The sequence below is a fragment of the Lynx canadensis genome, chromosome A3 (assembly GCF_007474595.2).
Source record: "Lynx canadensis isolate LIC74 chromosome A3, mLynCan4.pri.v2, whole genome shotgun sequence".
Classification (NCBI taxonomy): Eukaryota; Metazoa; Chordata; class Mammalia; order Carnivora; family Felidae; genus Lynx; species Lynx canadensis.
In genome coordinates this window covers 106,943,193-106,969,042 of record NC_044305.1, presented here as the reverse complement: position 1 = coordinate 106,969,042, position 25,850 = coordinate 106,943,193, and the positions used below count along the sequence as shown (strand labels likewise).

Genomic DNA, 25,850 nt, shown 5'->3' with positions numbered 1-25,850 from the left:
CCTTCCACAGGGCTCCCCTCAGCGGGCTCACCCTGAGCAGCTACAAAGATCATTGCTAGTGCCACTGACTCACCTTACATTTGGCTGTCCTCTCTTCCCCTCCTGCCACCTGGCCCAAAGCGACTTCTATTCTATCCTTGCAAGGATAACGCTTAAGACTTGCATGGTCTGTATGACGTAATAGGGGCCTAACAGCTTTCGCATCCCCAAGACTGCAGGTCCAGTGAGCAGGTGTCAGTATCCATGACCGAACATGAAGGAGACACTTTATGGGAACACCTCTATGGTTCTCAAGATACTGCAACCCATAGGCAAGTGTCTACACCTCAGCGAACAAGGACAGAGCAATGTAACAACAAATAACCCCATTCAGGCGTTATACCCTCAAGGTTGCTCCATTCAAAAGAATTAAGCTTACTGCAGTCTCTTTCCCTGGGTCACCAGTGTCCTCAGGAAGGAAGGAAGGAAGGAAAAGAAAAAGAAAGAAAGAAAGAGAGAAAGAAAGAAAGAGAGAAAGAAAGAAAGAAAGAAAGAGAGAAAGAAAGAAAGAAAGTCTCTTCCCATTTCACAATGTGGTATAAAATCTTCTCAGGTTTTACCAAGATGGTGGCTATACACTGCTAATTCTGAAAAAATGCGGCTAGAGTGGGAGGCACATGGGTTAAGGGCTGCTCAAGGAGGTAGAGGATTAAAATAAGTCAAAACCATTCATAGACACCAAGGACTAATTCACAAAGTGCAAAATAAAATACTGACAACATTTTGCTAGAAATCTTGTGAATTTTCCTTAGAAATACAAGAGGCAATGCAGTACGGGGCGGAGCGGGGTGGAGGGAGGCAAGCACATAAGCTTTTTTTTTTTTTAAGTAGAGCAGTTCTTTTATTTACATTTTTTAACTTAATTTTTTATTTTATTGTACTGAAAAAATCTTGAGATCTACTCTCTTAACAGATTTTAAGTGCACGATACAATATTGTTAACTATAGGCACACTGTTTTATGGTAGTTCTCTAGAAGGTATTCATGTTGCATTATTGAAACTTTATACCTATTGATTAGCAGCTCCCCTCTCCCCCCCACCCCTTGCCCCTGGCAACCACAACTGTGCTATTTCCAGGACTGACAATTTTAGATATTTCAAATAAGTAGAATCATGAGGTATTTGTTCTTCTGTGACTGGCTTAAAGGGATATATGCTCAGATTAATTTAAGTAACTTCATAATGATTTTAAATCCCATTAAAGAAAATAAATGTCCACTGAGTTTTTCATTCAGTTTGATAACCATGCTGCCTGTTTAGTGAAATTTTCCATACTTTCAGATTTACCAAGATACTACTCCATCTTAAAAAAACACATTTTTCTCTCCAGTTATGCTTTCTGGTCCTTCAAAAGCAAATGCAAATATTTTGTCCAAAATTAAGACTTCTCCTACAGCTTACATCATGCCTTCATAGTGATGTCTGACTTATCAAAACATGAGTTATCTCGTTATCTCCCATTTTAGAGTATCAGGAGTATATTTCTTCTGTTTCCTTCATAGTAACTCACCCAGTGCTGGGCACAAATCAGTAGCTTATTATGCATGTACAGATTGATTGATATATAAATTCTTTTCTAGCCTTAACCAAGTGAAGCAATCATCCCCCTGTGGAATGGCCTTGAACGATGATTCAGAAACGAGTCCGTACTTTAAACACTTCAGTGTGTCTGAACTATGAAATTTCCTCATTTGGTAAGATAAAATTTATTTACATAACTATATTATAACCCTAAACTCTAATTAGTAGTGGGAAAATGAGATGACAACAGTAAACATGGAAATCTGGTAAACAACCCTGCTTCACATATCAATTTAGGCTCCTGGCAATAGCGAATGGGAAGTCAAAAACTTTTTTGGCACTTACCCTGTCTTATATTTGCAATAGTTGTGCATACATGAAAATATGCATTTGTAAAAGCACTTCTTGTAGCTTTAATTTAGATTTGCAGATGATGCTATATGTGGTGTGGATCTAAGAAGAGATAAATATTCCAGTCTGAAAAGATAATCCACCAAAGCAGAAATCCATTAAAATCCTTAAATTATTCCATCTAAATTTCTTTTTTTAGTATATTACCTTGGAAAATTTTATGTCAACATAAAATACCACGCTTCTATCATTTTCATAGGTCAAATGTAGCAAATAAAATTCTTCCTCCATAAAGTAAATCTTGAGTATGTTGGATTCAAATATATGCCAATGGCCTTTCTTGCCTAACATTATTTTCTATAGTATTTTTCATCATTTCTGATTCCCCCAAACACACATAATTATTCTTCTGTTCTGACCACTTCAGGCTTTCTTACCATTTTTGCCTCATCTCTTTTTTACAGCTGGCTGTTTTCTTGTATTACATATTTGTTCTACTCTCAAAATTGAATTGCCATCTCATAGAGCTAGGTCTTTACTCCCCGGAATTCTATAGAGCAAGAGAAGAACACTGGTGATATAAGTAGCAAAAACAAAGTATTTACTTTCCCTGCAATATAATAAGAAGAATGCCACAGACTCTATATAATAACAAAATTTCATTTCTATTTCTTTTTCCAAAAACAGGAAGATAAATATTTAGTGCCAAAAAAGCTATATTTGTTGAGATGTCTTGCATATTGTATTTCCTAAAGCGAATGGAGTTACAATCACACTTGAAAATGTACTAGTTGTTAAAACAAAATTAAGTTTGGACAGACCCATTGTTTAATAAATTATGCTGTGGCTAGGAACCCCCAGTAAACTGATTTGCTAAGCAATATGTTACACAAAATCTCCAACCTACATACCTTGTCCTTCAACTCTGCATCTTAAATATATAATAGTAAATGCTCATGATCTTTGAGTCATTCTCCAAAAATATTATTGGGTTACGACTAAGTCATTGAACTTGATTTGTATCTACGTTAGTTAATTAACCTTAACACTTTACAGAACAGTCAAGCTAATGTTGGACTTTGGAAGACCAAACAACATTTTGTAATAAGTATTACCATTAAACTAGCATCATTAAAAAACGGCCATTAGCAGCACTTCAAATCTGTGGATATCACCTACCAAACCACAAATCAAATTAGCATGTTCTTCATTCTTTATTAGCTGTTAACATTAGACAGAATTCCCTGTTAAAAGTCAAGATTAGCTGGCATGGGTTTAGTATTTGTCATTGATCGAGTTTATACAAAAGCACGTGCTAAATGTTAATTATATCTATTAATGGGTCTTTGCATTGTAATTGTAAAATGTCTTGTCGAGAATACATTTTATTTAAGACTACAAGCACCACTCATCACTTATCAGTATCTTTGTCAGATACATATTTTGATCTTAAGCAAGGTCAAATTGAAATAATTCAACTCATTTATATAAACATGTGAATGAATAGGTACAGATATGCTTATATCAATTTAAATGACTTCTACAAAAATAAGGTCAAAGATTAGGAATCTATCTTGATCTTGAAACCAAAGAATCAATAAAGTTGACTGCCTTTTGATCTCCATCCTTGATCACATTGGATCCAAGGCAGAAATGGTTACCTTGGTTAATGGCTTCTTAAAATAGGTAAGTTTGTTTTTTGTTTTGTTTTTGTTTTGTTTTTTTTTTAAGGCAAGGAAGATTTTATTTAAGACTACTGCAAAAGAGAAGAGAGATTAAACTCAATTCTATAGAAACAAAAGGTTGGAGAATTTTCAGTGCTGAGTGAAATCACAAAAAAGTATTAAAGGACAGGAAGGGAATATAATCCAGGCTTTTCCAAGAATCTCTTTATGGTGTTCTGGAAAGAATCATAAATTCTGACTTCATGCACAGCATTAAACAAAGACAAAGATTTTTTAAGTGGTTAATAAAGTTCAGTGGAATCAACAGTCCTACCTATATATCGCAGGTTTCTAAGAAAGTCACCTCTCAAGATTAACTGTATAATTGGATGAGTTATCAATACATTCTTTAAGAGAAACTGGGTTGAGTCCATATCGTTCACCTTCACTGCCTGATGATAAGCTCTGTGGCTTGGATCTGATAGTGTGGATCTGGCATTAGGAACAACACTTGCGTGGCTCAGTCGGTTAAGTGTCTGACTCCTGATATTGTTTCAGGTCATGACCTTGTAGTCATGTGATCGAGCCTTGCATCTGGCTCATGCTGAGCATGGAGACTGCTTAGGATTCTCTCTTACCCTCTGCCCCTTCCCTGATTGTTCATTCATTCCCTCTCTCTCTCTCAAAATAAATAAATAAAATTAAAAAAAAAAAAAAGAAACAACTTCCAGAGGAAAAAATGATCCACTTAAAAAAAAAAAAGAAGGGATCATTGATAATATTATGTTTTTCTAGAAACACTTGTTGAAATCCTTGGTGCCTAGCTGAAGGCTAAGCCCCAGTCACCTAAACAAATTTATTTAAGCAAGAGATATATTAAAAGCATCTACAAAGCTTGTCAGTAATAACTCCATAATGTCAGGATGAAGACTCTTTAAAATTAAAATTCTAGAAAAAAAAAATTGAGGACCATAATTTTATTCTACTGATAAATAAAATGTTTGCCATTTCTAAAATTTCGTATTTCAACTTAGTGACTAAAATATAGTAAGAGTTTTATTAAACTAGGAACTAGTGATTGATCTAGAATACTCCAAAGAATACATACACAGAGGTAGTATGCCAATAATTCTACCCGTTCTTACCAATTTTCACAAGATATCTAAATTTCTAAAGCTGGAATTTGGCAATATTCCTTCCTTAGCAAGAATTAAATCAATTTAATAGCATAGGGCAAATGTTTTAAATGGAGCTTGGCAGAATAAGCTATTCCATCAAATCAATGTCAGTTGTTTTTTGTTTATTTGTTTGTTTGTTTTCCCTTCTTCTTCCTCTTCTACACTGCGCCCAAAAGAAGGTTTATGGTTTGGTAAAAGTCCTGAACGGCAGAATAGAGAAGGAAAGACCGCCTCTCAAATAAAGAAGTACAGATCCATCATTAACAAAGTCAAGACATTTCCAGGAGAAAACATCCTAAGTAAAATGAATAAACAAAACAAAACACCCATTTGGTCATATTTAAGGGCTACCTTGTGAGTTCACTTAATAATATTCAATATTACTTTAGTGACATGTAATATACTTTTATATAGATCACAAGTGCTATCTAATACAAGAGGGTTCAATAACTGAAATGATTAAAAAATATAATGAGAAAAAATTCCTACCAAAGGAATAAAGTTTATGAGCTAATGTGGGCAGGATCACATTCAATGCAAGGCCTCTGGGAAAATCCTTCCTTAAGTATGCAAGGTATTCATTTGCTTCTATATTACTATCTTTCAGTAAAATACATGTCCCAACAAAACACATCCCAATAAGGGGAGTATTAGCAATATGAGAACCAACATAAAATAAATATTCATCCGAAGTTACCCCCACACACACACGCATCTGAAGATGGATATCACAATCTCTGCTTTGCTTGATTCCATCATAATAACCACACTCGGTAACTGTCCATCTTTATAATATAACATCAAAGAGATGTAAAGACATTGGAAGGCATCTTCAGGAATATCTGTTCCCTCTGCCCATCTTCCCCTGCCCCCTCACCCTCACTCTACACTTTTAGCAGAAGAATGTAGTTTTGGAGAGAACATACTTGGCATTTGACATATCACATAACATTTACACAAGAGTTAACCATTTTTAGAACAAACTGTATTACATATTTTTTCCTGGAAATTCAACCAACATAATCATTCATTTTAATACCCTTTGTTGTCCTGCAGATATTATAGTTTCCTCCCTCCCTTCCTTCCTTCCTTCCTTCCTTCCTTCCTTCCTGTTTGGACATTGCTCATTGACTCAAACTTTCTGCTTTGCATTTGGTGAGTGCAATGCCCCCTCCTAGGTAAGGAAGGAGAAATAGCTCTAAATAGCAGCTGTCAATGGAAGAATCATCGCACAACCAGGCACTCGGTGTGACCACATTGGCAAGTGTCACTGTAAAGTGTCAATAGGAAGAGTAAAGTGTTCCCAATCCTTTTCCCTAACCTGTTCCTTGTCAAAGAGGATGCTTGAACAGAACCTTATTCTCTCTCCGTCACTATTATCAGTAGGGTAAAAGGGTTCACGTAATCATGGAAAGTAAAATCAGACTAGAACTAAATAAGAGCTATATGACTTTTCCCACGTTGGCATAAAACTAAAAAAAGCAGAATTGGTCATGAAGTCATAATTAAGCATTAGCATGGAAGCAGAAACATTATCTTATATTGTCACAAAAACACAGTATCAGATACAAGCAGCAAAAAAATGTTCCAGTCAAGCCCTGGTAGCCAGGAAATTCTTTTCAAAGGTGTTTCCTTTTTGGGCTTTCCCAATTTGTACTCAGTAAAGAAGTTAGGGACCTAACATGAGGGTCTAAATATTCACTTTCAACAAATAAGTAAGTAAGTAAATATCTCCTTTTTTTTGTATGTATATCATGTGATTGAAAACAGAATGCACATTTTCAACCTATTGTAAGTAGTTTGATAAACTGTGTCACAAAACTCATTCTATCATAACCTCTATAATGTACTTAAAGTATGCAAAAGTACAAAAAAAAATAAAACCAAATCAAGATATCTATATAGACCATATTGATAAGTGGCACATGAGGGAGCACTGGTATTTTTTAAGGGGCCTTTACAGTAAATATTCCATTCCTTGTATGCCTTTTCATTAAAAAAAAACATGCATACACTCTCCCATTCACAAATGCACTCAACCCCACACAGATGTCTAAAAAAAAGAACTTACACAATTTCGTCGTTCTGGAACTCGAGCTCTCCGCAAGTGTCCTCAAAGTCCTCCCCACCACCTCTGGCAGTCCCTTCAATGGTTTTATAGGGAACGATAACATTTCCTCGAGCTCCAGATGTTCTCAATACCTTCACCTCCATAATGCCAATGCTCTCGCTCACATGAGTCACAGGTTCCTCAAAAGTAAAGATGCCAGCGTGGTCATCATCGAAGATAGTCACAGTGGCAGTGGAGGGAGAGCCGAGGCAAGCGAGTGTAGAAACATGATTGGCTTCCAGGATGCCATCTTCTGAGGCTTCGGAAGATACTTTAACATTGCTCAGATGCACAAGGAAATTTTCATCCTCCTCAAAGATATCATCATCAATGATGCCAACTCTGATTTCCTTCTGGGTCTCACCAGGCTTAAAGACCACAGTTCCTTCGGTAAATTCGTAATCAGACCCAGCATTGGCTGTGCCATCTTCTGTTCTGAAGTCAACAAACACAGTGTTGGTCAAATCACCACCTCTGCGGAGAATGGTCAGGGCTACAGTACCACAGTTCTCCAGACACTGGTATGTCCCTTGTTCAAAGAAGATCTTACTAACAGGGTCATTTTCAGCCACTTCAGTGTTGACCTCATGCATGCTGACTGCCTTCCTTGCCTGGTCAGCTGCATGCCTCTTTAAAATGTTGCCAGCTCCAGTCATCAGGCGAGTAGCTTGGATGCGGTAAAATGCTCGACTTTTTTGCTGCTGACTTAGGACTTGGTAGTTAGCTAATTCTATTAATTGCTCTATTTCTTTCTCCGGATGTTTCTGCTTGAGCTCCTTCAGAATCCTAGCCATTTCTCGCCTGGCCTCTTCATCATCTTGGTCCCTCTCGTCAACCTCCAGAACCAGGGCACCATCTAAGAAATTGTCAACGTGGGAATTGACCACTTTCCCATCCATTTCAATTTCAGTCTTGGAAGATGGCCTGTCTCCTTCATGTTCAATAATCATTCCCCTCTGCTTGCCAGCCCGATACCTCTTGTAGACATACTTGTAAAACAGAAGCCTCCTATCTGCTACCCAAGCGAACACAACACAGATGGGAAAGAAGAAGAAAGTAAGCAAACCTTCCCACACCTCCACGACCCCAGGAGAGATGACAGACAAAATAATGTAAAGCCAAGTATAGGCAAAGATGCTCCAGGCTGCTGTCACAAAGAACACACGCAAATGCTTAATCTTCCTCGTCTCTCCATCTGGGACCACGTAAACACAAAGCGCGATAATGATGAACATATTGAATGCAGCACTTCCCACGATGGTGCTGGGACCTAGGTCTCCCGCAGTGAAGTTATGGCCACACACTTCAATTACCGAAAGGAGAATCTCTGGAGCAGAAGATCCCAGGGCCATCAAGGTCAGGTTCGAAACGGTCTCATTCCAGATCCTCACAGTGGTCTTGGTGGTCTCTCCATTGGGTTTCTTTATGGTTATTTCTTTTTCTTGAGACGTGATGACTTCTATAGAGGACATGAACCGGTCGGCAATGATAGAGACTCCAAGAAACATGTAGACCATGGCCACAAAATACACGGTAGCTCTAGCAATTTTGTCTCCAAAGGAAGGGTCTTGGGGCTCCCAAATGGGTAAAATCACCCCCTTCTTACAGTAATATGAGCCGGTACACTCGCCAGTTTCATTGCCTTCTCCTTCCATTTCTGTGTCAGCACTTATAAGGTCCACATGGGAAAATAAGAGAGCCACGAAGGCTAACAGATGAAATCCCACTGAAAATGTAGGTGAGAGTCTTAATCGCAGCATGTTGTACAATGGTAGACTTCCAACTGTCCCAACCTACCAGTAAAAATAAGATGGAGGGAGGGTAGGGGAAAAAAAAAAAATCACACCATCAGAGCCAGATCCAAAGCATGACTAATTACTTACTTTTATTACTTTTACCAATGATTTGTTTATTTTTGGCTACCATAACATCTATGGTGAATCATTATTCAAAGTATCCGTCATTGATTAAGCAATCCTTTGTAAAACTCACAACTCAATCTCTCTGCTTTTCTACATGAAGCCTCCATTCCCGGAGCAATGTATACAATTCACTTCCTGGAAGTGAAAAGTTGAATTATAGGTTTGCCTTGTTGAATACATAGTTAGGCATACTAGCAGCCAATAAGGGGCGGGGGCGGGGGAAGACTTCTGACGCATTGAATAATTTTCTCCTTGTTGCTAATGCAGGTTTTCTTTTAAATTTTGGTTACTATAATTACCTTCCAGAAATGGTTTCATTGCCAAAATCACCTTATTAAGACTGCCGTTTTAATGTTCAGACTCTAAAAACTTTACCAACACAGGCCTCTCAATGATCTTAAATTCTGGAGCACACCTTACACTGCATTTTATGAAATCATGTCCTATGGCTCCAAGCTTACGTGGAAACACAGGGGTATCTTCAAGGTTTCCCACAAAGTCAATGGTGTTTGTACTTGAGAGGAAAAATATTCTGCTGTAATGCAGTATTTCTGCACATTAAGTATAGTTTTTAAAAACATATTTTGAGGAGAGTACATTTCCTCCTAATTTTCAGCAAGCCCAGTTCCCCGGATACGTTAGCAGTTGGGCATCTGGCTCTTGAAGCACAGCTCTTCGAATCTGGGTACAGATCTCGCTTTAGAATCTGCAGGCTGTCCACAGCAGGAAAGGGAGATAACCAGGCCCGGGTCTAGTCGTGTGTTAAGGCTCTTGTCTGACAGGCTGTGAAATCAGCTTTCCCTAGCCATAAAATGTTCCTTCTCGGTGTTGATGTCATCCTTTTCCATGGTCATTCGAAAACACATATTGGTTCTGCACAGGGTTCAAGTGACCAAAAAATCCAGGAGCAATAATTCCATCTAAATTAGCTCATGTGGCAGAACAACAGTGACCACAAAGTATATACGTGATGAAGGGCTGTAAGTAATTAGGGATCTAGCAGCAGAGTCACTGAGCCACATAAAACTTGGTAAACAAAGCAAAGTTGTGGACTGGAAAACCATGGCACTAACCTCACCCACCAGCTCAGGCAAAACTCCACTTGGACCATACATCACCTCTGCCTCTAAGGCTTGGTTAGGTGCTGACATAGAGAAAGGTCTGGTCCAAGTCAGGGTAACTCTGGTCTGGAAGGCCAGTTATGACATCAGATACAGTGTTGGTAAGAAGGGGTCCTGAGTCAGAACATCACCTTGTGGCCTGATAAAAACTTAAAAGTGGAGCTAGACTGGAGCTTTTCAGAGCCTGGGGCAGTCTAAGAGCCTCCCACACATTCATCTACATTCTCTGGCCCATGTTTGCTACTGATGGCATATAGTGGAAATTCGCCGTGGCCCAGGAGAAACCCCCTGGCCCGGCACATTCTGGCAGACCCTCAGAGAGCCCACCGTTGCCGAAAAGCCCCTTTTAGCTCATCGCTATTGGGAGATAAGCTTTGACATTTTCCCCACACTAAAGACACAGCAGAGGGTCGTGGTAGCAGAATTACATTCTACATAAAAGGCTGAAAAAAGAGAAAAAAGCATATTTTTAAAATATGCAAGATTCATGGTCCGTGATTCTACTTGTTCGGTCATTATAGGGCTTGGGTAGGTTGTGGGATCGCCACTTAAAACAGGGAGACATTGAAGTAACCTGCAAGAGTAGTGGGAGATCTAGTTTAAATTCCCTTATGCAGCCATTTATTCCACAAATATTTATGAGTGCCACCTAGTACATGTTTTAGAATGACCTGCGGGGCTCTCTCCTAGGTCCTAAGAATTCATCAATGAATTAAAAGCAAAAAAAAAAAAAAAAAAAAAAAAAAACAAAGTCTCTGTCCTTGAAGACCTTATGTTCTATCAGGGAGGAAACAAATAAATAAATGTCAGATGCTAAAAAGTGCTGGAGAGGTGGGGGCAGAAAGCAATATAAGTAGGACAGGGAGTCCATGTGTGTGAGAGCGTGTGTGAGTGTATATGTGAGTGTGTGTACATAGCATACATGATTTTATATTGGATCGTTAAGAAAGGCATCCCTGATGAGATAACATTGGAGCTAAGTCCTGAAGGAACTAAGGGACCCAGCCCTGTGGATATCTACAGGAGGAGAATTCCAAGTAAGTGCCAAGACCCTGTTGGGACTTTTCTTTGCGTAATCTAGGAGCCATAGAGGAACCAGTGTGACAAGAGGGCATGAACAAGGGGAACAGGGCTCAGAAGCTGGGGACATAGTGGGAATGGATCAGGAAAGGAATGGAGTCCACCTTAAAGCACCGGCTTTGATCGTGAAAGAGATGGAAATCATGGGGAGGTTCTGATCAGAAGCGTGAGATCAGCTGATTTTCCTGTTGCAAAGATCTTTCTGCTTGTTCCGTGAAGAATACAGTTATAGGGACAGGCAAGAAACAAGGAGACCAGGTTTTGCCTTTTATTTAAAAATCTGGGGGCACTTGAGTGGCTCAGTTGGTTAAGCTCCTGACCCTTGGTTTTGGCTCAGGTCATGATCTCACAGTTCATGAGTTCCAGCCCCACATCTGGATCTGCACTGACAGATAGATAGATAGATAGATAGATAGATAAATAAATAAATAAATAAAACTTAAAAAAAACACCCTGAATTATAAATGATCCCAATGCCTGGCAGGTATAAAAAAGGATACAGTCAAGATTTCTAGTTTAAAACCTTTGGAAAACTTACAACATAAAACGTCTTGGGAACCTGTGAAGATCAGAAAGGTTAAGTATTTGCTCACAGAGTGTAGTATGGAATGGAGAGAGGAAACCCAGAACGGAGATTCCAACCTGTGCCTGTCTCCAGGACTGATGTAATTCACCACTTGCTTCAAATCCCTGCCAAATCTCATCATTCCATTTTCACATTTCAGCCAAAATGAGCTTTCTAAAGTACAGCTCTGACTCTCTCACTCCCCTTAAAACTCTTCTTTGGTTGCCTATTGCCCTGAAAACAAAACCCAATCCCCTCAACAAGCTGTTCAGACCTTTTAGGATCTAGCCTCTGAGTTCTAGAATATGGAAATTCTTTCCATCCCCTGACCATGACCATGCGTTCTTACCTCCAGCTCTTCGAAGACTGTGTGTTCTGTGCCCCCAACTATTTTCTTTCTTAGAAGTAAATGTCAAAACAGCACAACAGCAAATCATGGCCAATTGCCTGAGAGATTAACAGGAGGTTCTATTTACAAACACTACAACAGACTCTATGCTAAATTCTTTATATGTATTCTTATATCTAATACTTACAATAACAAGCATTGCTATTTTACACAACTCCTAGTGTTGCCATTTACATTACAGTCCATGAGAATAGCACTGCCTGGAGTTATGTAATGCTCAGTGCCCTTACAATCACCCTATGCAGTAGATATTATTAGCCCACTTTGGAGACGGGCTTCACTGAGGCACAGACAGGTTAAGTACTTGGTGGAAGTCATAAAGATAGTAAACTCCCAAACGAAGATTCAAACCCTGGTCTGTCTCTGAGACTGGTATCATTAACTGTTCCATAACAGCATCCCTGATAGTGTGTGAAGTAATCTTAGAGAGCTATTGGATTTGGACTTGGACTGGCCCATTGGAAAACCTCTTGGCTTCCATGAAGGGTTAGGAGGGCCTCAGTAGCAAAGCCCCATGCAAGGTTTCCAACAGCCTCACTTTGATCTTGTGGATTAGGGACTCAAACAGACAAACATTGAGAGCTGTGGTGTAATGTACAGGCTGGCATGTTCCTAGACACAATTGCCCTAAACTTGCTTGTTTTTTACCAATTACCTGGCCACCTCTTCCTGCACACACTCTCAGGGCAATCCCTTAGGTCAGGCAAAAAAAAAAAAAAAAAGTCCTGCCCAACCCACATCTCACAGCATATTCTTAGCCAAAAGGGTACAGATGTCTAAGGGCGGATGCATCAGTAAAAATTCCTATCAGAGAAAAAGGAAGGGGGTTTCTGAGGTTAACTTCAAAACATCACAATTATATTCAAAAGGTGGTAGTATTGTAATCTGTGAAATCAGTGGACACAAAACCCTGGTACAGATTTTTGGCAATGGAGCGACTGGAAAGAACTCTCTGGACCTCAGTTTCTTTCTTTACTAAATTAATTACCAAATCCAAATGCTTTGGAGGATGCGGGGCAGATGTTATCTAAATAAGAGTTCCTTCTTCATTCTTTTGTTTCAGGGTATTTCCTCTGTCATCAGATTCAAGCAGAACTACCTGACCCTTCCCCCTGTCTCCTTAAATACCTATTTCCATAAAAATTAAGCAGGGAATAGAGGCTGTTGATATGTCATTCTGTTGCCCAGCTTTCTTATATTCTGCCCTGGTCTACTGAACTCTGTAACAAGGGGGAGGCTATTTTTCACAGTGGTTTCAAATCAACTCTTAAATCAAAGGCTGATTCTTGCTTAGGAATATCCATTACATCATCTAAATGAGCCTTCGGCACAAAGTCAAGAATACCCAGATCGTCTTCTGCTCACTATTTATTTTAAAGGAAAACTAACAATGCCACATCTACAGATGTGAATGGCAGTGATGAAGGTTAGTGAAAAGGCCCAGACACCAGTGTTGAAGGTGGCGAGGTCATAGGAATGGAAGATGCACCTGTAAGACAGATTTTTACCAAGACAGATTTCCTTGGTAAAGAGTGGAGAAGAGCCCCCCACTGCAGAGGCCTGAGGAATAATCAGTGAAAGGGGCTCCCTGTGGGGGTCTGTAGCCAGGTTTGACTACCAGAGAGGACCCGACTCAGAGAGAAGAAACACCTTTGGCACCCCCACCAGTCCAGTGCACAGGGCAGCCTAATCTCATTCTATTGACTGGCAGCTTGGGTTATTCAAAGGAACTCCTTGACTCCCTCATCAGGACCTAGAATTCCTTTCTATGTAATTCGTGCTGACTGAATGCATCAAAGCTAAGCAATTAATCTGTTTCTAAGGCAACATTAAAGCAACCATACGTTTTTTCCCACTATTGAGACAAGCACTTGCAAACACTTTTAGACAAAGGGATGATGCTAGAGGATGATCTTATCTAACTAGCCATCTAGGGTGCAAATTACTGTTCTGGTACCCAACCTCAGGCTAACAGACCTTGACCACATGTTAGGAAGGATCTCTGTTTCCACAACGACTCTCTGCTATTATCTTTTTTTTTTTTTTTTCTCAAAGAGAATTTCCTCTTTGTTGTTTAATACTTTGGGACAGGTCCTCCAGAGTACAGGCAGTGAGAGGTCATAAAAAGGGCTCCCGCCCTCTGGCTGAACGTACTAGACTGCAGTCAGGATCCTGTCCCGTGTCAGAAAACACCCAGCTCATTCATCAAAGGAAGCAACTGGGGTAGTGGTCAGGCAACGTGGCCAAAAAAATAAAGATGAATTTAGGATTTAAAATAATGAAGAAGTTATTGGAAAGTCATGAGATGTACTCCCTACTTTGTTTTCCTATGTAGGACTTATTACTCTTTATGTGCTAATATAATTTATTTAAGGGTTCTTTTTGTTGCCTTTCTCTCTCTGATAGATGTAAACTTTGTTACAGGTGAAGATGTTTGTCTCTTTTGCTCATCAACGGAGCCCCAGTTCCTGGAGCAGAATCTGGCACATGAAAGATACACAGCACCTGCTTATTGAGTGAATACAATAATTCTCAGAAAGTCATGTGCTGATTTCACCAAATCTCTGAAGGTGAATCAGAACCTGAGAGCTGGGACTAGCCATCTGATTTTAAAACTGTGCCCTGTGCGAAGTAGATGCCCCTAAACTGAGTAGAGGCCGGTATCACACTGAAAAGCCAATGTCAGCATTAGGTGGAGGAGAGGAAAGGGGATTCAGGTTCACGGACAGAGAACCTCACCCTGGAAAAACCGACCTCCAGCATAAAAAGAGGAGCTGGGGCTTTGACAGTTTCCCCAGGTCCTGGAGGTGAGTCCTCCTGCGTGAGCTCTGGCTTGCTGATTTCTTTTGGAATGCCAAGTTCATCCTGATATTTTGAATATCCCCAACGAAGCGTATCTTCTCCTTGCAGTAAAATAAACAGACATCTGGTCAAACATCAACCAAAAATGACCTCCATCAGGGAGGTCCCATAAAAGGGAAAGCACATCAGCACATCAAGAGTATACATTTAAATATATTAACTCTGCATACTGGCGTGGAAATAGGAATAAGAGAAAGAAAGCTGGACAACAGAGTCTTTCAATAAAAAAGGGAAGCTGCTCGGCTAATCTTGGGCCAGGACTGTCCTCAGATTCATTCTGCCAGTGCCAAGGGCAGAGGAAGGCCCCCCGTGAGGGTATTTATGACAATAATGACTGCAACCATTGACTGAGCACTTGCTTTGTTCCAGAGGCTTTACTGACTGCTTTGGATTCACTGTCCCCGAGGTTTCTGACAACATCGCAAGGAGATACTATCCTTCTAATTTTACCAGTGAGAAAAATAAATGGTTCATAAAAGTAAGCCGGTTGAAGTCATACAAACCTAAGTACAACTACTAGGAGTTTAATCTAGGCACTTTGCATTAATTACACCATCATGCTTTCCAAAATGGCAGCCTCTTTTTGTTTCCACTTCCTGTGTGAACGATTCTGTTATTTGGTAAAAAAGAGCCCCCTGCTTAGGTGTTTCGTGCAAAATACCTTTCCATGCCACCCTCCTTTCCCCCTAAATAAATGTCTATCATTTATACTATCTTATCAAGAGCTTTCATGGCCCTTTCTCCTGTCTCATGCCTCCTCACCCCCTGAGTAAACATTTTATAAGCACTCCTATTCATCACATAGTGAGGGAAAGATGATCCATGTGGGGGATCATCAGCTAAAATCTGACGTCTGAAATCACTCCAAAATCATGCAATAATCTCAAGGATTTTCCCTTTGGTCCGGAGAAAAGAAAATAGAGAAAGAAATCCTAGCAGGGAGCATGCAAAACTAAAATAAAAGATGGGTGGGGTAGGGAAAACGATACTAAATTTTAGCATGACATGTTAATACTTTGCTCTAGGAACAATAAGTCAATATTTTTTCAAGAATTTCAATGCAGCTCACAAATTTGCTATCTTGGGGTCATGACTTTTTTTTTTTTTTAATTTTTAAACAAGTAAGTAATCCAACAAAACAGGAAAACACATTCATTCATGGTTTTGTCTGCCAAGCTTCTCTTAGCCACTCACATACGCCAGATACCGTATTAAAAAGGATGAATTAGAGGGGTGCCTGGGTAGCTCAGTCAGTTGAGCGTCAGACTCTTGATTTCAGCTCAGGTCATGATCCCAGGGTCATAGGATCAAGCCCTGCATGGGGCTCCATGTTGAGCGTGGAGCCTGCTTAGGATTCTCTCTCTCTCTCATCTCTCTCTCTCTCTCTCTCTCTCTCTCTCTCTCTCTACTCCTCCCCAGCTCATGCACTCTCTCATAAAATAAAATAAAATAAAATAAAATAAAATAAAATAAAACAAAACAAAATAAAATAAGATGAATAAGATAATATCCCCCAAGAAACTCATATTCTGGTGGGATATTATAAAAGCCAAAGTGTAGGTCCCCCTTCTGGAACAGAACTCTTTTGTTACTAGAGAATCACAGAAAAGGAGAGACTTTCCAGGCATTCAGACTGTGAGATCATGGATACACCTCGACACACTCAAAGTGGATCACCTCATTACCAAGTTAATGCACTTGAGCTCTTGGGTTAATACAACCAGGGTTCTAGAAACCTCAGACTTCCCAGCCTACATCTCTACAACCCAGGGTTTTTAAGCATAGTGAACTCCTCGAGGCAGGGCCTTGGAACACCTCATCTGTGCTCTGTAACTCTTTCAGGGGCCTCGTTATGGACAATAATAACTATTTCAGGTAATAATTTGTTCACCATCCACCCTGAAGAGAAAGAGAAGCCCTTCTTTGAGGTCTGACCTTACATACTGGGAACCAAAAATGAGGTCATATGCATGCGTTTATATCTAGGTCACCAAAAAAGATTTCCTACCTAAAAATATTTTCCACACGAGCTTGTTGACATTTCATCTTAAGAAATGTGGGTTTTCTGAGTGAAGTACAGCCCTCGGTACATTTCTGGCTCTAGACAGTGGACCAGTCATTTATTCATCAAGCACTTATTGAGTGGTGTCTATGTGCAAAGCACCAAACCAAACACTACAGGGATTACAAAGATGATTGCACCTGCACCTGATGAACTCACTGTCTTCAAGCAACTCAAATAGTTAGTTACTCGAATTACCACGAATACTAGGAAGGATATGGAAGACTCCATAAAAGGAGAGGATCGAGGGGCACCTGGATGGCTCAGTCAGTTAAGCATCCGGCTTCCGCTCAGGAAGGTCATGATCTCACAGGTCATGGGTTCAAGCCCCGCGTCGGGCTCTGTGCTGACAGCTCAGAGACTGGAGCCTGCTTCAGATTCTGTGTCTCCCTCTCTCTCTCTGCCCCTCCCCTGCTCATGCTCTGTCTCTCTCTGTCTCTCAAAAACGAATAAATGTAAAAACAATTTTTTTTAATTTTTTTTTAACGTTTATTTATTTTTTGAGACAGAGAGACAGAGCATGAACAGGGGAGGGGCAGAGAGAGAGAAGGAGGCACAGAATCTGAAGCAGGCTCCAGGCTCTGAGCTGTCAACACAGAGCCCGACGCGGGGCTTGAACTCACGGACCGTGAGATCATGACCTGAGCCGAAGTCGGACGTTTAACTGACTGAGCCACCCAGGCGCCCCCCAAAAAAATTTTTTAAAGGACAGGATTGGAAGGATGACAAAAGCATCCGATGTACAGTATCTCTGAAGAGGAAACCCAAATTCGAACTTTAATAAGCACCCCAGCTGATTTGATATGGGCAGTCTTGGCAACACCCCTCAACGGCATTGGATTAAAGGGAAGAACTGGGTAGAGAGTAGAACTGGCATGGGGTATCTTCATCAAACACAGACTGCAGAGCAGAGCACTTAGACAAAGTACTGGACAGAGACTAGTACTGAAAAACTACAATTAGTGTTTCTTGCAATAGCAGCAAGGTGTTGATGTGAAATAATACATCAGAAGGGCTTTTCTTCCCATAGATTGGCACTCCAGATGGCATCGAAATATGAAGCCCCTTGGTGAGTTGGAGGGTGGGGGGTCGGGAGGTAGGAGAGAAGACAGTGGAGGAGAATGGATGCTAACAGGAGATCACGGGGGCTCCCAAAAGAGATTAAAGCATTGGGAGTCATTTATCCTACTTCATAATTTTGCCAAGGGTTAGTTCTGCCCTGTTGAAATAGAAACAGCTAAGGACTGCTGGGACATTACATCAACACATGACAAAGACCCAGGATAAATGGAAGAGTTTGGAGACTTTCTATCCAGGTTCCATGCACAATTCCTGAATAGAGGAGACAATATGCAGAAACATAAATCCCAAACTTGAAGCTTTAGATGCTGAGGAAGGCTGTGCTCTTTAAATTATAGGGTCTTTGTGGGGCTTTTCACCACCCCCTTTGTTCACTTAAACTCAAGGCTAAATCTTTGTAGTCGCTTTGTGCATTCTAGTTGGCTCTTGGGACTGGGGATATTTAATACAGAATCCAATTTCAAGCTATGTGATAGGAACACCCGGAATGCCTTTTTTTAAAAAAAAATCTTTTTTAACAAGGAAAATGCTGGTTATGTGAGCAGAGGCTGGTGAATTTCATCAGCTTTTTCCCTGAGTCATTAAGCTTCATCTTCAAGTAGATTGCTTTTCAGAAGATGGAACCCTATCAACTTGAAGTTTGTAAGTCTTTTAAATTTTTCTGCATAGTGTCAAATCACAGTCCTTGAAAGAATAAGATGTTCTTGAGAAACACAGTAGTAGGAAGGGAAAAGAAATATTCTTTTAAAAAACTCAAGTTGATAGATGCTCGTGTAATGGTGACCCTTCGTCAATATTCTATGCTACCGTTTTCTAAAGTTTCTGACAATATACCTAATGTCATGGCTCTGAAACCAGATGCACATGTATATACAACAAATAGATTTTTTTAAATGGAAGCAGTGTAGAAAGGAACTAGCCAAATTCTGATATTTAGAGGAATAAATTGAGTAGTTTATGGGAAAACATGAAATTTTTACACAAATCCCTGAGCACAGTTTATGAAACATACAATTTCTCCACTAGATAAAGCATCTAGTGAATATGCCCTTTAAACCAATCCCATATACCTATATTTGAAGAAGTGTTTAAATATTGGCTGAAGTGTTATGGTTTTAATGTTATGCAACCATGCCAAGACGATTATGTTATGGTCTTTTTGTGATAGGCCAGGATTGGAGAGGAGCCAGTGGAAAAGAGTTGAGAAAAAAAGTCAGTGGAGGAAGAAATGCCAATCATTTAATCATTTAATTAGCAAGTGAAGATAGTAACTTACGCCTTTTAAGCAAGGATTATTTTCATCAGTATCAACGACTTACGAGAGAACATTCACTCACTCATTCAACAAACTCTGAATGTCTATTACCTGTCTGGAATGGGAGAGGCACTGGGGCTAAAATCATGAGGTAAACAGATACACTCTCTCTCCTCCTGGAATATATTATGTAGCTGGGAAGACAGATGACAGATGTTATTTTAAATTATTTCAAAAAGAAACAATTGTTAACTCTGATAAATGTTGTAAAGGCAACACGCAGTCCTGCAAGGGTAAGTCATAGAGGATCAGACCTGCTAGGGAAGGCTTTGCTGAAGAAATAACATGTGAGCTGAAAATTAAGATAGTCAGCAGGAACCTAGGCAAAAGATTGTTGGAGTACAAGGTCTTGGGTTAAACTTTTTGCAGTTCACCTTCTCTGGAATGGGGTTGGTTACTGACAGACCTACCTTCTTAGATATGCTGGGGGATGCTTTCACATTTAGAAAAAACTGAAAGTGGCTTCTGCAATTTTTTTGAGACTTGCCCCTCTGAGGTCACAATCATGTAATCACAATTAATTTCTTTCCATCGCTCTGCTAGGGACAATGAGGTAGATGGAAGGGTCATCAGTCTGGGGGCCAATGACTGCTAATCTCAAGGATCAGTCCTGTGGCCTTGGACAAGTCATTTTCCCCTTCTTGGCCTGATCTGTAAAACTGGGGAATTTTGCTAACAATATGAAGTTACAATATCCTAATCCCTCCCTTTGTTGTCCATGGTCAACATTCACAATACAGCACATGTCTATCTTCCCAGGATTTCTGTTCCTGGTAATCAACTGAGCTACTAAATTAAAATTACCCAAACGTGCACAGTTTTCCCTTCTCATGCTTTTCCACCAGCCCTCCATGATCCATCTTAAATGTACAATCTCCCTTCATAAAACTGCTTTTATTGCTAGGAAGTCCTCTGAAAGCCTAACTAATTTGCCTCTACTCCCTTTTCCCAACATGAAAACTCAGGCCATGGTAACTTAAAAGACCTTTCCAAAGCCACACATCTCAGACTTGCCAGAGTTAGGCGCTACCACGAGGTCTTGGATGCTAGGCTCTAGGCCACCTCTCTTTGCGCGATCCCAACCCCAAATGCTAGGATTCTTCTGACTCACTAATATTGCCTTTGGGTCTCTCACAATCTAGCTGTATGTCAGGAGTTGCCAAACTATGGCCATCAGGTCGAATGTAGCCTGTCACCTAATTTTATAAGACTCATTTTGTTAATTTTTTTTACCTTCGTAAATAATTGGAACAATGAAAAAATGTTTTTTGATGTGAAAATTATATGATGTTCAAATTTCAGTGTCACTAAATAATGTTTTGTGGCACACAGCATGACCATTCATTTGTGTATCGTCAACGGCTGCTTTCCTGCTACAACAGCAGTGTTGACTAATTGTGACAACCCTATGGTCCATAGAGCCAAAAATGTTTACTATGTGGCCCCTTGGAAAACAGTTTTGTGACCCCTGGTATATGTCATTCTGTGTGTCCTTATCTTCCTCCTTCCCATGGCGACCTCCCATAATTACCCTGTTCATATAAAAGCATACAGGCAGGGACAGAGCCTCACCATTCATCTCAAGGAATAAGAACAAATTCTTATTGAGCGCTCACGTGCCAGAAACCAGTCCAAATGTTTCACAAGTATTAATGTATTATTCCTCACAGAAAAACCCACATGGCCTTTTACTATGATCATTCTCATTTAATAGATGAGGAAAATGAGGCAGAGGGAAGCAAACTGGCATGATGCTAACTATCCCTTTTGCTGAATACACATCAATGACTATCATGATATATCTCTTGACTTCAGAGAACTTTAGTCGGAGTACTCTAGGGCCCTTCATTTTATTAGTCAATACCCTCAGTCTAGAAGCAAAAGTCATAGTTTCCTTTCCACCTTGGGGAATCATTAATAGACATCTGGACACTCCTGAGGCCAGAAAACACAGATACATTTCTGGAGGCCTTCTATATTATCAGAGAAGAAAAGGAAGATGGGACTTTGTTGAAATGACCTCAGAGCCCTACTGAATTCAACTGTTTCCTACTTCACTCTGAAAAGTCATGCACTTTCCTATGGCCTTCATTTGCTTATTTGTTTCATTTGCTTATTTGATCTCTGCTGTTTCTTCCAGAGCTAGCTGTGGTTCAAAGCAGCAAGAGCACAGATAAGGAGCAGCTCTTCAAAGGGGCCACTGACAGGTGCATGGCCAAGAGAAGAGAGGCAGCGAGGAGTCTGGGGGAAAAAGAGCCAGCAACTCTGCCCAGTCCCAACTCACTCATGTCAGCTCTAGGGAGCTCACATCCTCCAGCATTTGGCAGGTAGATTATTTTGGAAGAGCGACTTGGAACTTCTGAGAGACATTCGATATATGACTTAGCACCTCTCCAAACTCTATCCTTTTGCCCCTGCCCGATGCCACTCCCTCTGGGGACTCTGCCCCAGTCTACGCAGGAAGTTGAGGTCTGCGGGTAGTGTAAGCAGTCTGATTCTCTAAACTTGCTGTTAGGACTGGATGCTATACATCGAGCAGAGCAGAGCCACAGTGGGCCCTGGGCCTTATGTTTTCAGGAGAAGCAGAAGTGAGGAGGTGGACAAGTTCAAGAAGCTCAAGGGAGAAAGCACCAGAGCCATTCAGTGCCAAAGAAAGAAAGAAAAACCACCTGTAATGGCCCAGAAAGCCTGACCATCAAATTTCAGGGAGGAACAGATTGGCAGGTGGTCTGTCCCTTGTCTGACCTCTCGAACTGTTACAGCTTCTTTCCTTAAAGGTCATGCTGGAAATTCATCCTGAATTTCGGGTTTACTTGTAAAATACATGGATACAGTGGCCTATGCTATCATTTGTTCCAGATCCCCTGTTCCATGCCTGGTTCTGACTAGACACACAGCTGATTTCAAAAGCCTGGAAATGGCCCGAACATCGCCCCAGGGTTGTCCTTGCTATAAATTAGCGGGGACTGGTTTACAGGTTTCAAAAATAGCTAGGCTTGATTTATTTTAGAAGTCCTTTTCACTCTTTGAAAATGAACTAAAATGCCTCTTCTTCCATGAAGCCTTTTCCAATATTCTCTTCTTCCTTCCAACTCTATAGAATTTTGCTCATTAGACAATCATAGCAATAGTTCTCACTTGGCCCAGCATTTAGGTGCCCTAGACCACAACATCCCTAAGAATAGAAAACATGGTACAAAGAGCAGGGCTCTTGAACAACGTCAAAAACCGGTACTGTCACCTACTAGCTCTTGGATAAGTTATTTAACAGAGCCAGGGTTTCATCTTTAAATTGGGAGAACGACGCTTTCTTGCAGGGCACTTATGAGCATTACGTGAGAAAACATACACAGGGTGATTAGATTGGCCTTGGGCATGCAGTGGGCACTCAGCAAATGTCAAATGACTCCTCTTCATCATCTGCATTCTCTGAAAAGCCCAGTGCAATGCCTTGCATACACTGAGTGCTCAATAAATATCATGGTTGGGTTGGAGTAAATTGCTGAATCACCCTCGTCTGTCTGACTTTTCATCTCACGTTCGATTCAATGAAGAAATTATTCATTATTCTGACTTCACATGTAATGACATCTACAAAGTGATTATTTTTTCTGTCTTTTTAAAAATTAAGATGAATTCTAATACTTGAATTTATTTTTCTGTCTATATTATATATGCAAGAAACCATCTGTCTGAATTGGTATCGTATGTGCATTTTGTAGGTTACTGATATGAGTATTTTAAAATGACACATAGTAGAAACCATTTGAGATTTTAAGGATATCATTTCACACGGGGGGATACAATGTGCCCATTCTCAGAAGAATTTAAAAAGCTAAGTTTTCAAGAAAGGATCAAATTTTTGATATCTTTGCCTCTGTCTGGCTACTCTCTACTTCCTCTGAGGGCACTCAGGTCCCTCACACTTCCCCACCAGAAGGAGCCTCTGAGGGCACAAACTGGGCACCAACCCAATTTCAAACTACTTTCACTTCTGCTTCACCTTCCTATGATCCAGGCCTTCAGGACTTTTCTGTCAGCTGATCTGATAAACGAATACAAGTTAACGAATACACAGACGTCAATGGTTTACGAGAATTAACGGTAGCTCTTTCCTGGGTGATGTCCTTGCGTTTTATTAGGGATCTACTAGATAGAATTACTTAATTCAAATGAAGGTCCCATAGCGAGAATTTCTGATCTTATGTTTACAGATGGATAAACGCTTCAAACCCAAAGATGTTTTGCCCCCCTCCAATCACTTTATAGGCGGCTGCCTACAATGTACTTGCCCTTGACCATAAACACATTTCCTTCACTTGAGCTGCCAGTCAGGACTTTTCTCCTTCCATATGTCCTCCCCCTCCTCCTGAAATGGGCTACAAAGTTTCAGGTAAAGAGAAAATGTGATTCTCTTGAACCTTTGTCTATCTCGTTACATACTACACTCTCCTGGCAGGGCGGATCAAAGGACGATCACAGATGTGGAAATAAAACACTTAGAGTTCAATAAGAGTTGTCAGCCAGGAGAGCCCACACAAAACACTTGAGGCAGCAAGGGCTGCAAGCAACCATCTTCCAAGTTGAGTCAACACACTGGAAAAAGGCACCCAGTCTCCTCATTCGTATTCTGAACAGCTCTCGATGAAAACATGCCAGTGAGAGTAGCTCACCCTAGAAGTCTCCAGTTCAGAAAATGGATTGTTTGATGTACAACCCTTACTGAGAGCCTAATTATTGATTAGTTTAAGCATGCAAAATATGTGTTCTATAAAATATATTTTGTGGGGTGTGTGTGTGTGTGTGTGTGTGTGTGTGTATGAGAGCCTGGGAAGGGAGGGAGGCAGGGAAAGAGAGAGATGGAGAGACACAGACACAGACACACAGGGAAAGAGGTATCTTTTGGAAGAGAAGGAAAGAAAAAGGAAAATAATCTCACTGTATTTAATGAGGCCCCACCGGACTAGCTCTGAGTCCAAATCAAAATCTCAAAAGCTGACTGTGAAAGCTCACATTTCCGGAATCTACTCCATCCCAATGGGTCAGAAAGCATCTGACATGTACTTTCACTAAATCTCAAGTATGTCTCCAGGGGGTAGATTTCCCTTTGTTCAGAGAGAAAACTGGAAATGCCTAGTTCAGCAGCCCACTGTCTTGGTCAGCCACAAATATTACTGAGATTAGAACCCAAGTGATAGGCAGCTAACGGGGCCTTGAGGGATGGTAGTTGCGATTCTGAAATCTGGGGAAAGTCAGGGAGAATATTTGCCACAAGAGGGAGCAGGAGAATTTGATCAGATGGGAGACTATTTGGTAGAGGTTATGATGAGGGGTCTAACTATAAGGTATGGACAATACTGGAAGATGTTCTGGCAAGAGACATCTATCCCTTACAAGAAAAAAGGATGGGAGGTGGGGGGGTCGAAAGGAGCAGGAAGAAGAGAGATTGCCACGTTTTGATCCCTAAATTCTCTGCAAATGTAAAGCAACAACTTAACAATTTTTGGTTAAAAGCAACATTCATTCACACTGCAAAAAATATAAAGCATGCAAGATATGTACTGTACCATCCTCTTTTACTCATGTGTTTCTTTTTCCAGATTTAATTTCTAATTCAACAGGGATCTTGTTTGTTTCCATGCTGGTGGGGCAGACAGCTTGCTTCTTAACCTCCAAGCTGTGCTCCCTCTACCTGAAGGCATCATGCAGAAAGGGCTCCTCTCACTGAATTGCAACATGAAAATCATATGGCAAAGTCCTAAAATGCACTTACTTTGGGAGAAACACATCCATGACCTAAATGGATGCTTTAACTTGCTTTAAAGCAGGAATGCAACTTCATTGGGTCTGCAGAGCTTTTATCCTCATTTATTTTTTTCAAAGAAACAGATTAAATACTGAGAGGGAAGAAGCCATGCGTTTACTTTGCAAGATAAATAAAAGTCTATTTTTGTCTGATAAAAAACATGTTAAATATAGCTTGCTAACAAAATACTGAAGCTCTCTTGGAATTTTTTTTTCTGAAACATCATAAGCTTGAAAGAACAATTAATGTGATTCCTGCAACTAGTCCTGACTATACTTCATCTTCCTTTTGTAATTTTATTTGGAGTTCAAACACTGCTATTGCTATATCACCTCTCTTCCCCTTTATGGTCAAAAAAATGGTTATCTAGCCCCTACTCTTAATCCAAAATGATCTAGCAGAAACCATTAAATAGTAACGATAGATAGAAAGATAGATGTATAGACAAGTAAGTAAGTAGACGGGTAGACGTAGAGACCGACAGACAGATAGATATAAAGCACAGCCTTCATATTCTTTTAATTCATTACTCTCCTCTTCCAGCCCTGTTAAGCTTTCAAGACGGAGTAAATGAAGTCTGATTGTCGTGGATACTTACATCCTTTGCAACCCCTGCACAGCTCAACAGTCAATGATGGTCTACCTCTGTCCAGTTCTTTATCCCCCCCCCCAGTAATTAACATTCCATATTTCGTACAAGACAACAGCTATTTTGGGGGGGGGGGGCAGGGAAGCAGGACTCATTTTTTTTTAGTAGGCGGGAG

The 25,850-nt window shown here is 40.4% G+C and overlaps 1 protein-coding gene across 12 annotated transcripts in view; it reads right to left on the bottom strand.

Annotated features, from left to right (window-relative positions):
- SLC8A1 (solute carrier family 8 member A1) overlaps positions 1-25,850 on the bottom strand; it is a 385,679-nt gene that overhangs the window by 302,095 nt on the left and 57,734 nt on the right. For all 12 annotated transcript variants that reach the window (XM_030311230.1, XM_030311231.1, XM_030311225.1 and 9 more), the window contains one exon: positions 6,826-8,657. In XM_030311230.1, coding sequence (XP_030167090.1) covers positions 6,826-8,624 — 1,799 coding nt within the window. In that variant the 5' untranslated portion in view covers positions 8,625-8,657. The remainder of the gene's footprint in view (positions 1-6,825; positions 8,658-25,850) is intronic.